General features: G+C 36.7%; 2 protein-coding genes across 4 annotated transcripts; both read left to right on the top strand.

Moving 5' to 3' along the window:
- Positions 1-60: 60 nt before the first annotated feature.
- Positions 61-4,268, top strand: Polr3E (RNA polymerase III subunit E). Its single transcript, XM_012364053.2, has 8 exons — positions 61-253; positions 713-966; positions 1,177-1,370; positions 1,460-1,632; positions 1,822-2,023; positions 2,186-2,385; positions 2,497-2,660; positions 2,755-4,268. Exons 1-8 carry the CDS (start codon positions 212-214, stop codon positions 3,020-3,022), a joined length of 1,497 nt encoding a protein of 498 aa, XP_012219476.1. The 5' UTR covers positions 61-211; the 3' UTR covers positions 3,023-4,268.
- Positions 4,269-7,460: 3,192 nt separating this feature from the next.
- LOC105670530 (uncharacterized) lies at positions 7,461-13,170 on the top strand. 3 transcript variants are annotated; one of them, XM_012364080.2, is made up of 5 exons: positions 7,461-7,603; positions 11,551-11,776; positions 11,896-12,207; positions 12,312-12,551; positions 12,829-13,170. In XM_012364080.2, exons 2-5 carry the CDS (start codon positions 11,552-11,554, stop codon positions 13,045-13,047), a joined length of 996 nt encoding a protein of 331 aa, XP_012219503.1. In that variant the 5' UTR covers positions 7,461-7,603; position 11,551; the 3' UTR covers positions 13,048-13,170. The 3 variants fall into 3 exon arrangements, with proteins under 3 accessions (XP_012219503.1, XP_067216415.1, XP_012219505.2); XM_067360314.1 differs by lacking the exon at positions 7,461-7,603 and having other exon boundaries at positions 11,348-11,776; XM_012364082.2 differs by lacking the exon at positions 7,461-7,603 and having other exon boundaries at positions 11,348-11,776; positions 12,818-12,970.
- Positions 13,171-13,263: the final 93 nt, after the last annotated feature.

Below are 13,263 nucleotides of genomic sequence, written 5' to 3'. Positions count from 1 at the left end.
TCATAAAAGCGAGTTTTCACTGCGCACAGTAGTGTTTTTATTTTTCTTTCAGAACACACCTGAATGCACCGTGATAGTGTGATGAATAGAGTTTATGCTATTCCCGGTATTTGATACATAGCCATTAGACATGGTTTTTCGAAAAATTTTGGTGCGTTGTATAACAGGCTAAACGTCAAAAGTTTAAGGATTAATTTCAAGAAGTGGAAACATGAATATCATAGAAATGGAAAACGATCCGGTTGTTAAAGAGGTTAGCGTACGAATTTGGATTTTTATTTTAATTAATGATTCTGTTTATCGTTAATATAACCTCAAAATTGTTTAGGTTAGGTTAGGTTAGGTTTTATTATTCTTTGAACACGTGGTACAAAACATTTTATAATTAATAAAATTTATAGTATAAATTCAATAATATGGATAAAATTTCTTGTATGATTCTGTAGTCTGATCTGTAGTCTATGATCTGTAGTCCCATAGTTGTCGCGTATTCGATATTCATATTTAATCTATTTACTTAATTTTTTCCCTCAATATTCTTTGCTTTTTGTTATTCATTACTTTTTGCTTATTTTATTTATTTCTCAGTTATTTTTATTGTAATATGCATATATAGAAAAAATTGATAAAACTTAATAATTACGAACAGTATTATTAAATTATTAGAATGTTTGATTTAACGCAAATGATACAAAGAAAAAATTATTTATAGATTCCTGTATTCCTATCGAAGACTCTGGCGGATAAACTGTTTGTTGTTCAATATCCCGCATATACGAAAAATGAGCACTATAATTCTAACTTTCTGAACACTTATATGAGGTCCAAAAATCCGGAGATTCGCATGGAACTTGCGATAGATACAGAGAACAAACATTTTTATGATCCTAATATGGGAGAGGAATTGGCACATCATGCCAATGGAAAATCTATGGGGAATAATGATGAAAGGAAGGCATTTGATAGGTGAGAGAATAGAAACTTTTGCATAACTAATAACTTTTAATTGTAAACAAGGAAGAATAAGTTTTTGTCTTTCCATGAATTTTAGAAGCTAAAGTTAAAACTAAATTTCTCATATATTTATAGCTATAATTTGATATATATATATATATCCGAATAATAATAAACTACAATAAGGAAAGTAATAGAATTGATCACATGTTTTTTTATTAGCGAATTGATGGACAAAGTCGTGCTAACCTCAGAACGGTCGTTACCAGACTGCTCAAATTTTGCAGTCGGGGTCATTCAGGATGACGAATTGCACATCACACCATTGCAGGGAATGCTACGTATGAAATTGCAATGTGATTATCTGGATGAAAGTGATAAGCGTACAAAGGATGGAGCAAAAGGCGCGGGAGAAGGTAATTTATTCTCTAATTTAGCCTATATTGAATCTTTAGAACTTGGCACAAATAGACGAGAAACTCATAAATTATTTGCTAAAACGCAGACAACGACGAGGACGAAGATAGCGCCGCACCGGTGAAGGTGACGTTTGCTAGACATCTAACGGATAACTTAAAGAAAATACAAGAACAATCTTTCCAGCATCATTCCAAGAAGAGTCAGGAAGAGCCCTGGATACAGACAAATTATGTGTCAGCTTATGACACGCAAACCGAAGTAAGCATAATCTTAAAGTTACGTGAATTTCTTCAAAAGAAAAATATAATGCACGTTTTAACTTTATGCTCAATTTCTGAAGAAAAAATTTATTATCTCTCTCTCTCTCTTTCTCTCTGAGATATAATACACCAAAATATAGAACTCTTACTCTCTAAGCTAAGCATATTGTTTTATTTGATTTTATAGTTGACGAGGATGGAAATGTTTTGTCCATCGGCTGAGGAGTCAATAAATTCTCTAAATTTGGCGCCGAAGCAATATGTACATCTATTAGTACCGCAGTTACCTAAAGAGTCTTACTCACAAGGCGTCTCTGGAAATCAAACAAATCTTCACTACATCATGACCTTGCCTTTACTGGATCAAATCAGGATAATCATGAAACATGGTGAGGAAAGCATCGCTAAGGATTTTGACATAGAAATATGATAGCAACATAATAATATGAAAAAATAATATAGAACGTTATATTATTTGAACTCGACACAGTGTATTTTAACTTTTATAATAATTTTTTAATTAAACAAATTTGTTTTTTCTCTTTTTGCAGTGAAAGTCATATCTTTTGCAAAATTACGTGAGATTTTGTTGCCGGAACATGACACAGCGGCGGTGCTCAAATACTTGCAGCAAGTGGCCGTGCTAGTGCAGGGTAACTGGGTCGTGAACAGCGAACTAATCTATCCTAAGGATAGTCTTTCCTCACAGAGCGGGGTCTCTGAACTTATGTGCAAAGCTCGCGATTATATCGTGAGTATTGAATCTAGAAAATTGCGTCATGAAGTACAATTCTGTGTTTATGAAACATGGATTTTCAAGTATGAAAACTAATCACATATATGTCTCTCGTGCATCTTTCAGTTGTTATCATTTACGGAGCAACAATTCCTAAAACGCAACACAATTTCGTCCGTCATCAAGTTAGCGCCGGAAGAGATTAACGAAATTTTCACAGATCTTGGAACGCATGAACCGAAAAAGGGTTGGCGGCTAAAAGAACCGCTCAACTGGGATTTTTGCGACAGGTGATTGCTAGATTTCTCCTTCGAAAATTTCACAACATTTGCAACAAACTAAACTAGAAACTAAATTATAAACATTGCCATGTATCGTTCGCAGATATCCTGAGATCGCTCAACGACAGGAGATGTTCTGGGACGCAAAGCGGAAACACTTGCGTGAGGCGATGGAAGCGCAGAACCAGCCGCCGCAGCGTCAGCGGCGGAAGTCGCATCGGGAATCGTTAGGCTCAGAAAACGAAGAAAGAAACATCGGCCGTGGCCGGAAGTCGTTGAGGGATTCATCTCTGTCGGATGATGGCGCGACCGAACCGGCCAAGCACAAGAAAAGCAATCGCTCCAGAAAAGTGTCGGAAACCACTACGTGACTAAAACCGATGCGTTAAGACAACTAATTAAAGCTCCTTTACTCACTTGTTAACTTAATTGTCGCGACATCCATTTCTCAAAACTGCTTTGGGAAATGCCAACGGATTCGTGGATATTGCGACAATAAAATATACTGTATATGCTGTGTTTATATATATATATATATATATATATATATATATATATATATATATATATATATATATAAAATCTGGCATCATACAACAATACGTATAACACAACGTACATAAGTATGAAGATGTTAAAACAATATATCGTGTTTGTATATAGAGCTTTCCGTGTCTATCGTAGGACACTGTAGATTGTGATCACTAAATAATGATTAAGGATTTTTTCGAGGCGTACCGCATGTATCGTTGAATATTGACGCGGCTGAGCTTCAAAGTGAAAACAAAAATGACTGATTTTTTCTCATATTTCTAGTATGCTTGTTATTATGATTCGAATAATTTAGATAAAATGTACAAATAATATTTTAATCGCGTAAATTTATATTTATCTTGTATATTAATTATAGTCAATATCTATGTGGTTTGTGTGTGTGTGCGCGCGCGCGCGTGTATATCTTGTTACCGCATCTCTATCTCCATTAATCAATAATTGTGCGAAAAACGTTTTCACACATGAGTTTGCTCATTACTATTTCTCTTTAACAACTTGCGTCGATTATGCAATGCACTATATGTAAATCGGTTTATATTGAGAAACGAAAAAATCCGTCGCGTGCCATGCCAGATTTCCGCATTTTCTAGCTTGTCTGAATCGAGATCGAATTCTGTTGCATAAACAGTCGTTATAATGTTATTTACCAATCGTTACGTGATAATTATTTATGTTCATCGAAAGCCGCTTTCTTTGTGAGCGTTTAAAAATTATCCAACTTTGTCATTTTTAAAGGATAGATGAGCTACTTTAACATTTTTTATCGAATGCATGTATTTGGATTATTCGGAAAGTTTGTAGGGATTGAGCAAATTATGTTGAACAATTTTTTTTTTCTCCCAGAAAGACAGAAAGTTCTGGGAGGATAGAATTATGAAGCTGCTTAAAAGATGGCAGAGTCATTGAAAAAAAAACAGCCAATATATTATTAGCTAAAGATATCTAAAGATATCTAAAAATATTCGAATTTTCCTTAAAATCCTTAACTTTCCGAACAATCCAATAATTAGATTATTTATATTTGATTGGACATTTAAATATAATTGGATTATTGAAATTAAATCTGTCACTGTTAATACATATATCAAACCCATTTCTTACTCTATATATTTTATTCAGTTTCAATACCAAATTATTTCTTTTATAGAAAAGAATATTAGCGAACCATGTATCGTATTTTCTCGTTGAAATTTTTTCAATAATTCTTAATAATTATAATTAGCTACACTATTATTAATTGGTCATTCCTCCCAATCCATTTCTCTCGGAATTGCTTATTTTAATATTGCTTACTTTAATTTTGTTCGTCGCGAATAATTATATATCTGCACGATAAATATAACTGCACCTGACGAAGAGAAAATCAAGGACGAGCTTGGCTGACCGAGACCTCAAAGTCGATTACTTCACTCTATCGTGCATCGTAATATACAGATGCATAATAAATTAATGGCCGCTCTTCTAGATTTTTAGACCTTGGGTTTCAGAAATTCTGGAAAGTCTTTCAGGATGATCTGAACTCCTTTCCTCCTCGTCAGTTTTCCAGCCGAATTTCCGGCTAATAAGGGTGTAACGGAGGTCGGAGAAACTTTCTCCATCAAACTTAATGCTCGGTGAAAGTGTTTCTTGTACGCGTCTGCGTGTGCAGCGCCGAATATCGCCTTCTCTATCAATATCGTTTCTTAAATGAAACGATACTGTTGGATATTTCGGTGAAACATTATTAAATCATTGCTTTCCGAATTATTTAATTTACGAACAAAATGTATTATTAATTCTTATTTAATTATAAAATATCTCAAAGCAAAGAGAGAAACTGATCCGTAAAATAGATTAACTCGAATGCGATGAGTTTTTTAATTCATCTACGTTCTGTAACGCGTATGATTAATAAAAAAAAGGGGGGGAAAACGGAGCAAATTACTTTCCTTTCAAAGGGATAATTAACGTCTGTCGTCGATACCATCGGAATGAATTGAACAAAGCGTGTCAGTAGTAAGTTTCTCCGTGGGTGGAGAACCGCAACTTTCGATCTCGTTTTCCCGTCGAATTCAACGCACTGCTTAGCGGCCGATTTATTGAAATTTTATGGAAGCAGATCGGACTTTCTTTCGTCAGGCGCGGCGAAGGTCGCTCTTTTCACCAGCAAACAAGAGTGACGAATTGCCGATACGTATGACGGAATCATCGCGCGTAACAGCGAGTTACGAGCCGATAAATAACAATCTTGAAGTTTGCACATTCTATCGAACGACATGTTAACACACGTTAAAGCTGATATAAATTTTACACTCGAGTATTATTACCCTCTTTCTGTCATTATTATTATTCTTCTCATAAACTTTATAAAATATTCCGCAAACATATCTCTATTTCACTGGTTGATCTTTAAAATGATTGAAAAAATGTTGGACAATTGATAATAATTTTCCTATAAACATGATATTTTAATGGATTTTTACGTCCGGCTACGAGATCCGAGATGAATCTGCGAAACAAAAGAATATATTACAACATTTTACAAACGAGGAAATAAAACTCGTCGGATCGCGGTGAGAAAGTTACGTCGCCTGACTAGTGTATGAAATTTTAATCGAGACGTAACGCTTGAACGAAGGTATCCCAAGTGACAAGTTCCAAGTGCCGATCAACGGGATAAAAAGATCAATCATCTTACATAACAAACATGAAAATCTGGTTACCTTCATCCGCAAGAAAACAAAATGTCTTCAGAATGATTAAAAAATTGAATTTGAAAAGCAGAACCCGCGTTTTCCACCTGAAAATATCTAGATGTCAATGGTTTTAGAATTATTTTCCGAAAGCAGCAACTTGTGCTTTAAAAAATCCTACTCTTTTCATTCAAATAAACTTCTCACGATTTATAGTTAATTATTTGTCAATAAAAACGTCAATAAAGACATTGGCAGATAGCGAGCAATCATTTTCGTATAGCAATAGCTTTTGTGACATGTTTCAGTTAAAAGTTAAATTATTTTGCAGCAACGTACAATGTGGGTTCTTAATTGACGCTGATGATCGGTTCCCTTCTCTTGCTGAGTATTTTTTCTTATTCCTTTCGCCAAGGAGAGGGGCGAGGTCGTACTTCAGCGTCAAGTATCTATACACTTATGTATTGATTATCTGCATTCCAATATCGGAAAGTAATTGTTATCATTATCTTCAGTTAACGTGTGCATTTTTTATTTTCTCTCTTCTTATTATTATTATATATATTTTATCATTCAAACGTATCCCACCTTTGATTGTCCGATCAGAATTTCAAAATGAGCTGATATTTTGCTATGTTTATGTGTACATATTATATCGCAATTTTTAAATATTTAAATTAATTGCATATGCTAATGATTCTTAATAGAATTAGTCTCTTCTATCTATTTATCTATTGTTGAATGGTTGAATAGTGGAAAGTAAAGGAAGAGAAACGGCGTGAAGAAAGGGTGTGATTCGTTTCCCGCCGGTGATCTTCCGGGATGATTGGCAGATCGGATTAGTTTCAATTCACGCTACATTATGCATTCCGTCTATCGCATGTTTTGCGTTTAATCAACGCGATCTTGATTCTACATATCGCGATACATGCATATCGGAGCACATCCCACTTCCTCAGAAATTGCGTCCCGCAATTATGCTTTCTTAATTCGCGCCGCGAAAGTTTCAATCTTGCGAGTTTCACGGTGCATCTGTTTTTTCTTTCCTTCTTCTAAATTTCAATGTAAAAAAAGAACTGATTCCCCTTAAATTAGTCTTGAATGATTTTTTAATTAATCTTTAATTGCGAGGAGCGATCGTGAGATTAGCCATTCTCATTGGCGATCAAAAGATACGCGAGGGTAGCGATTTGTAACTCTGACAGCAATAGTCAATTTTAATTCTTAATGGCCTGAGTTTTTAATTCATCAAAAGATGTTTTCTTTTCCACAATTATTTAATTACCATAAATTTTCTCAAATTCTTGGCCAAATTTAAATAGAAATTACGTAAAACAAAAAATTCTTACAGTTTTCAGACTTTAGTTGACAAGATTTTTTAAAATTTATACCCATGTTCTCTCAGTTATTTGATTATAATAAGGCCAACTCTCTTCGCATCAATAATTCTTCATCGCATTTAAAATGCGCTTTGTCAAGGACTTCCAAACAGGTGCATCCTGCGGGAATGCGACGGTGTAGCCGCAAGGAGTCTCCCACTACTTTGAGAGGACCGAATTCACCTCATCTGGTGGAGGTAACTTTCAGCGGAATACGCTATATAAGAGAGTAACATGTCGGCCGGCCAAGATAAAGCGAGCGCGTGTTGTTGATCTTCCACGGTGTTTTGCTGTCCACGGTGTTTTGCTGTCCGAACTATCCCGCTACCTTCATCACACCTGACAGGTAAGTGGGCCTTAAATCAGTGAGACTGCAACGTCAGTGAAGTGCGCCTTGAAGAATCGAGAGACTTTTGTCGCATTATTGTGCTCTGACTGTTGTTGCTTGTTTCGAGCAAACAGATTTAAAATAACTTGTTAAGTCTAATAACATTTGCGCTCTGTGTTCGACATTAATTTTTTATTTTTCTATAGTCACAAATTTAACTTCAATATGTCAAAATATAAATGTGTTAACTTCAAATTAAAAACCCTTCTTTCTTTTTTATTTGTACTTAAAATATTAAAATATTATATATTATATATAATACAATTTTTTTATTAAATAATACTCTACGATTTTAGAGAGAATTCTAATGGTTTGCTTTTTTTCTGGAAAAAATTGCGACTGAGACTTAACGCTCTTATCTTCTTGCAATTTATTAAAAAAAAATTAAAACATCACACTCTAAATTTTCATTGTTATTATCACTTTCTAGATCACTATCTGGAAATTATCACGATCTATCTTTGATTATTATCGTTTTCTAGATCACTATCTTACAACTTAAAGAAATTTCTTTTTTTATAAATTCGCAATCTCTATTGATCTTTAACTAAAGTGTTAAAATTATAAGAATGCCACTTCTATTATTCTCGACAGAATTCTAATATTTTTAAAATTTTTTCTGTTTTGCAATTCCTATTCAAATGGCTGAAATTTAACGCTTGATTAACGTAAAAATGATAAGAATGTGATTAGCATTCTAGGGTTAATGACTGCACTATTGAGATACGTGTGATTTAAATACTTGACTTCCTTCTCTCGCAACCGAATAATTTCGCAGTGCGCCCAACCGGTTCTCGCCAAGCACGTGTCATAATTCGTGTTCTACCGTGCGTGACCAAGTTAATTTCTCTCTAAAGCTCTTGGGGTTGGTGCTCCCTCCCCCCTTTCGGTCTATGCGTCTCGGTTTCTGGTGTGAAACAATATTGCTATCGAAGAGAAAGCACTTCTGCAACTCGCTGCTGCACGCTGTTTTAAATTTTTATTCTTTTTTTATAATTTTGCACATTCACTGATTAGCTCAATTAAAATACCGTGAAAAAAATTTCTTCCTCGTATTATACGAGTCGAGAGTGTGCAAAATTGAAATTCAGATCAAAATATAGATAATATTATAAGATAATATTATTAGAATATTTAATTATTGTATGAATTCAAATTGTCTAATAAATGTAAATATAAAAAGTCCCAACTTTTTGGAAAATTTCTAAGCACAAGACATATTTCTCTTTTATTAATTTTAAAATAAATAATTTAGCAACATAACTTTTAAAATCGCGCTACATTCATCATATATAAATCTGATGACCTCGATACACAATAATCGTTCCATTCCTTTCTCCAGTTTTTTTTCCCCTGAGCTTAATTAATTTTTATTACATTAAATACTTTTCTCTATTGAGAATACTCATTGAAATACTAATTATTAGACTTTTTTTCAAAGATAAATTCAACGTAAATAAAAAATAAAATATAATATTAAAAAGAAAATAACATTAATATTATTCTAACAAAAAGAAACAAGATTAACAGCAAAACCGGATAGATCAATGTGTCATATTTCGTGCAGAATTCTGCGAAAATGTCACCTGCGGTGACTGCTCTAGATTTCCTTAAAACAACCGGTCGACTTGCACAAGTTACGCGTATTATAGTATGTAGCCGCCTTCGTAGTCGTCGGACAACTATCTCTTTTTCCATTATGCAATATTGCTTTCTTTGCGCAGCAAGCGGGAAGTCGCTGCGAGGAGAACGCCCTTCTGATACACTACACGCGTATATATTACGGAGCTTAATAATAAATAGATCATTACGCATAATTGTAGGAGAGATTATGAATAATAATCAGTGCTTGACGGAGAGAGAAAGTATCCGTGATTTTCCTGACGGCGAAATCGGAGAAACCAATCGATAAACTGGCGGAAATGGTTTGAAACTATAATCGTTCGATTGTTGCAGTACAACAATCGAGTTCGAAAAGTACTAAAATACACGTTTTCTTAAGCAAAAAAATATATTGCTACAAAACTATAGATCAGAGTAAAAAATCAGACGTTCAACAAGATGAGCTTTGATTGCAATTATTATTACCATCTTTCGTGTTTTTCATATTTTTAATTTTAAGATTAATATCTAAATACAAATGAATAAAATGTACTAATTAATGAAATTCTTAAAATGGCGACCGTGGCCTTGATAGTTTGTGCAAAAGCTCACATTACTCCGACTATTGTGTCTTTTATGGCATGTGAACTGAACCTTGTCGCGATATTATGTCTCGTAAGTTCCGTCGAACATATCACACGCAATCCCTCTCACTTTCATTTCGATTGGATTTTAATTGAAGAATCTCAGGTAACAAACGTGACTAAGAGTAAGAGACACGCGATCAAACATGACAGCTTATCGTTGCATTAACGATGCACAATTTTATGCAATATTAATAAAAGCTTTCAAACAATATAAATTTTTTTCTTAACGCTAGAGACATCATCAAAGAATGACGATAATACAATTTAATTTATTCGCGTGATGGTAATTTACGATATAAATTTCTGTAACGTCAATCTCGATCCTGACAAAGAGTCACGCGGACAACGCGAGCCAGTGTTAGCGGAAAAGTGGCATTACGCAAGAGATAGTATTACACGGAAAATAGTGGCTTACCTTTGACCTATGTTACTTACGTAACCGGTGTTGCTCTTTCGATACTATTACGACTTTCCTTCCCGCTTGTGTACAGTTATTGTTTAACTGATAATTAGCGATCCTTAAAAAGATAACTTTTGCTCAATAGCGTGACATATGCAGCTTTCATTCCCTCCTTTTCTATAGTCCATGCTTCTGAAATTCAAAAGATATGAATTAGAAATAAGAAATATACATACGTCCGATATTTTCGCAATTATTTCCGAACCGATTAATCTCGAGACGAGAAAAATGCTGAAAACCGAATGCTTGGAACTGATTTAACGAGTGTTTGCACACGTATGTTTGTAAAGTAAATATAATTATCCAAAGACGATTTGAAAGCAAAAGGAAATTTGTTTGGTGGTCACGAAGCGGCCGAAGTTTGAATAGGAGCAGCGAGAATCGATCTTGCTCACGCGGAGAGCAGGTGCGAGGAAAGCGTGTTACTTTCTAAGTGTAAAACTCGGACAGCGGTTTCACGATCGGTTAAAGCCATTTCGGTCATAACGATGACGTGCTCGACGGGTTCGAGTGCTTTCCATAATAATTCTCGAACGTGGCATGTGGCGCACACGCATCTGGAAAGCTAGTTTCTAATTGCTTTTTAGCGCCTGACAGCGCGAGTCGTGACAAAAAGGCGGGAGCCGTAAATAAACGCAAGATTTTCAGTCGTATCATTGAGCGTTTGGAAATCAAGTTTTCAAGTCCTCGCGATTGCATCGCGACTGGCTAACTGACTGGCTGTCTCAAACTTCTTTCTGAACGTTCCCCTTTAAGATCTCACACACCCCTGAAAACACTCCAAGTTAATTTCTTACCAAAGTGGTTTAAGGATTCTCCAATTTGGAGAAGATTCTCGGACTTTCCAATTATCCGCGAAGAGCTCGCAGGCAATGACCTCCGAAGGATTAAATTGAGATTGGACTGTAATTGCACACCGGTGCCATTACAGCTGTAAAGAAACATGTCCTTGTGAAATCGCAGCCGTATATTGCCGCGCTTTCTCGCAAATCGATGTTCATTAATTTCATACGCACATTCATAAGCACGCACGTGTGCACGCGAGGGAAAGCGCCCTTGACCGTCGATACCCTCGAAATGCGGCCATTTGCATCGAAATGGAAAGCCAGAAATGAAATTGAAATCGCGCGATATGGCACTCACGTTTTAATTCGACCAACAAGTCAATTACAAGCCTCGCTTCACGTGTCTGGCAGGATGTACTGGATGTTCCTGGGGTTGCTGGGCTCCGCCATTGCGGCGCAGAGTTCTTACGATTTAGAGACCAGAGCGGTTTCGTTTCCCGGGAAGCCGAACAACTTGGGGCCGCTGTACTCGACTGGCTTGAGCCCCACGCAAGGATTCCGCGATAACAGCTACGAGGACAATGCGGTCACGCCAACACCGTCGCCGACGCCAATCTACAGGAGTTCTAATCAACCGGTCAGTTCTGAAATTTATTAGCTGTACAGAAAAAGAGAGCGAATTTTCATCAATTTAATACATGCAACTATTTCTTTGTGCAATTTGTTTATGAAAATATACTTACCACATTAACGCAGCTGTATCGCAAGCCAACGGCAGCTTCAATAGACCGCGATTATCAATCGGCTATCCGCGTCGGTCCTCCACCGCGCACTTCCGGTCGCGGCCAGCTCCAATACGGACCCAACGGGCCGACGCAGGAGGAACTTGAGGAGGAAAAGGAAGAGCCCGATCGTCTCAGTCTTCTTCTGCCCCAAAGCAGATTTGACTGCGTCAACAAGCAGACCGGTTATTACGCCGATGAAGATCTCAATTGCGAGGTCTTCCATTATTGCCAGGACAACGCAAGACACTCCTGGATCTGTCCCGAGGGCTTCACCTTCCATCAGGTCGGTGTCGTAAAATCTAGCTTAAAGCGTACATATATCTTTTCAAATCTACTTTTTTCAGTGCGTTTGATTCAATGAGTAATCAAATATGTTTTACCACACAGGTGCACTTAATCTGCATGCCTCCTAGCGGCGACATCAGCTGCAAGAAGAGCTCCCAGTACCACTTCGTCAACGAGTACCTGTACAAGCCGCTGAACCTGCAGGAGGCCGAGAGTAAGCCCAACGTCACTCTGAGATACAGCGAGAGGTACTACCCCTCCGATATCTACCAAGACGAGCGGGAGGTCGGCGATTATCAGATCACTCCCACGCCCGCTCCGGTGCGCCGTCCTGCCCCACAGGTGCGATTACTTTAATTAAAACTCTCGCCGGCGTTATGCAAAAGCTCCAAATTGCACTGCTGTCGAACTGTCGCAATCGCGATCAGAAGTTGCGATGCGACTCGAAGTAACCTGAAAATAATCAAACTTTGTAATTTAGAGTTTTGTGAGTCCGAAGTCCGTATTTACAGTTGCGTTCCGAAACCAATCTTGCGACGTTGGATGCCGAATGCAGAGTAAACTTACGGCCCTCTCTTAATCCACCGTATTGACACGTTAACGATTAGGTTTTGTACAGGTCTTTGTGAACCCGCAGTCCGCAAGTTTGAATAGCATTCCAACTTCGGCCCGTCCGCAGCCCGCAGGACTCCCGCAGTTTCGTCTCCCGGTGAATCAGGTATTCCACAGCCCCGAGGAAGTAAACATCCCTCTTCAGCACAGACGACCGCAGCCGCAACAGCACCAAGCTATTAGACGATATCCTCAGATCCAGTCCGACGAGGAGGAATATGAGTAGATCTCCTTATGTCTTTAGAATTCTATGAATTTTTCAATTTACACGAATTTTTCGCATAGTCCTCAAATCATTTTTGATACGCATCTCTCCATTTACGTTTTTAACTTCTTAATTACCTGTAAACCTGCGCATTGTTAAATTATTAGCGGCTTTATATATTATTGTATTCTTAGAAGCACTTACAGATAAAGAAAAAAACTGTCGAGAAAAATTTAT

Source organism: Linepithema humile, chromosome 8, assembly GCF_040581485.1.
Source record: "Linepithema humile isolate Giens D197 chromosome 8, Lhum_UNIL_v1.0, whole genome shotgun sequence".
Classification (NCBI taxonomy): domain Eukaryota; kingdom Metazoa; phylum Arthropoda; class Insecta; order Hymenoptera; family Formicidae; genus Linepithema; species Linepithema humile.
This window is presented reverse-complemented; position numbering and strand designations above follow the sequence as displayed.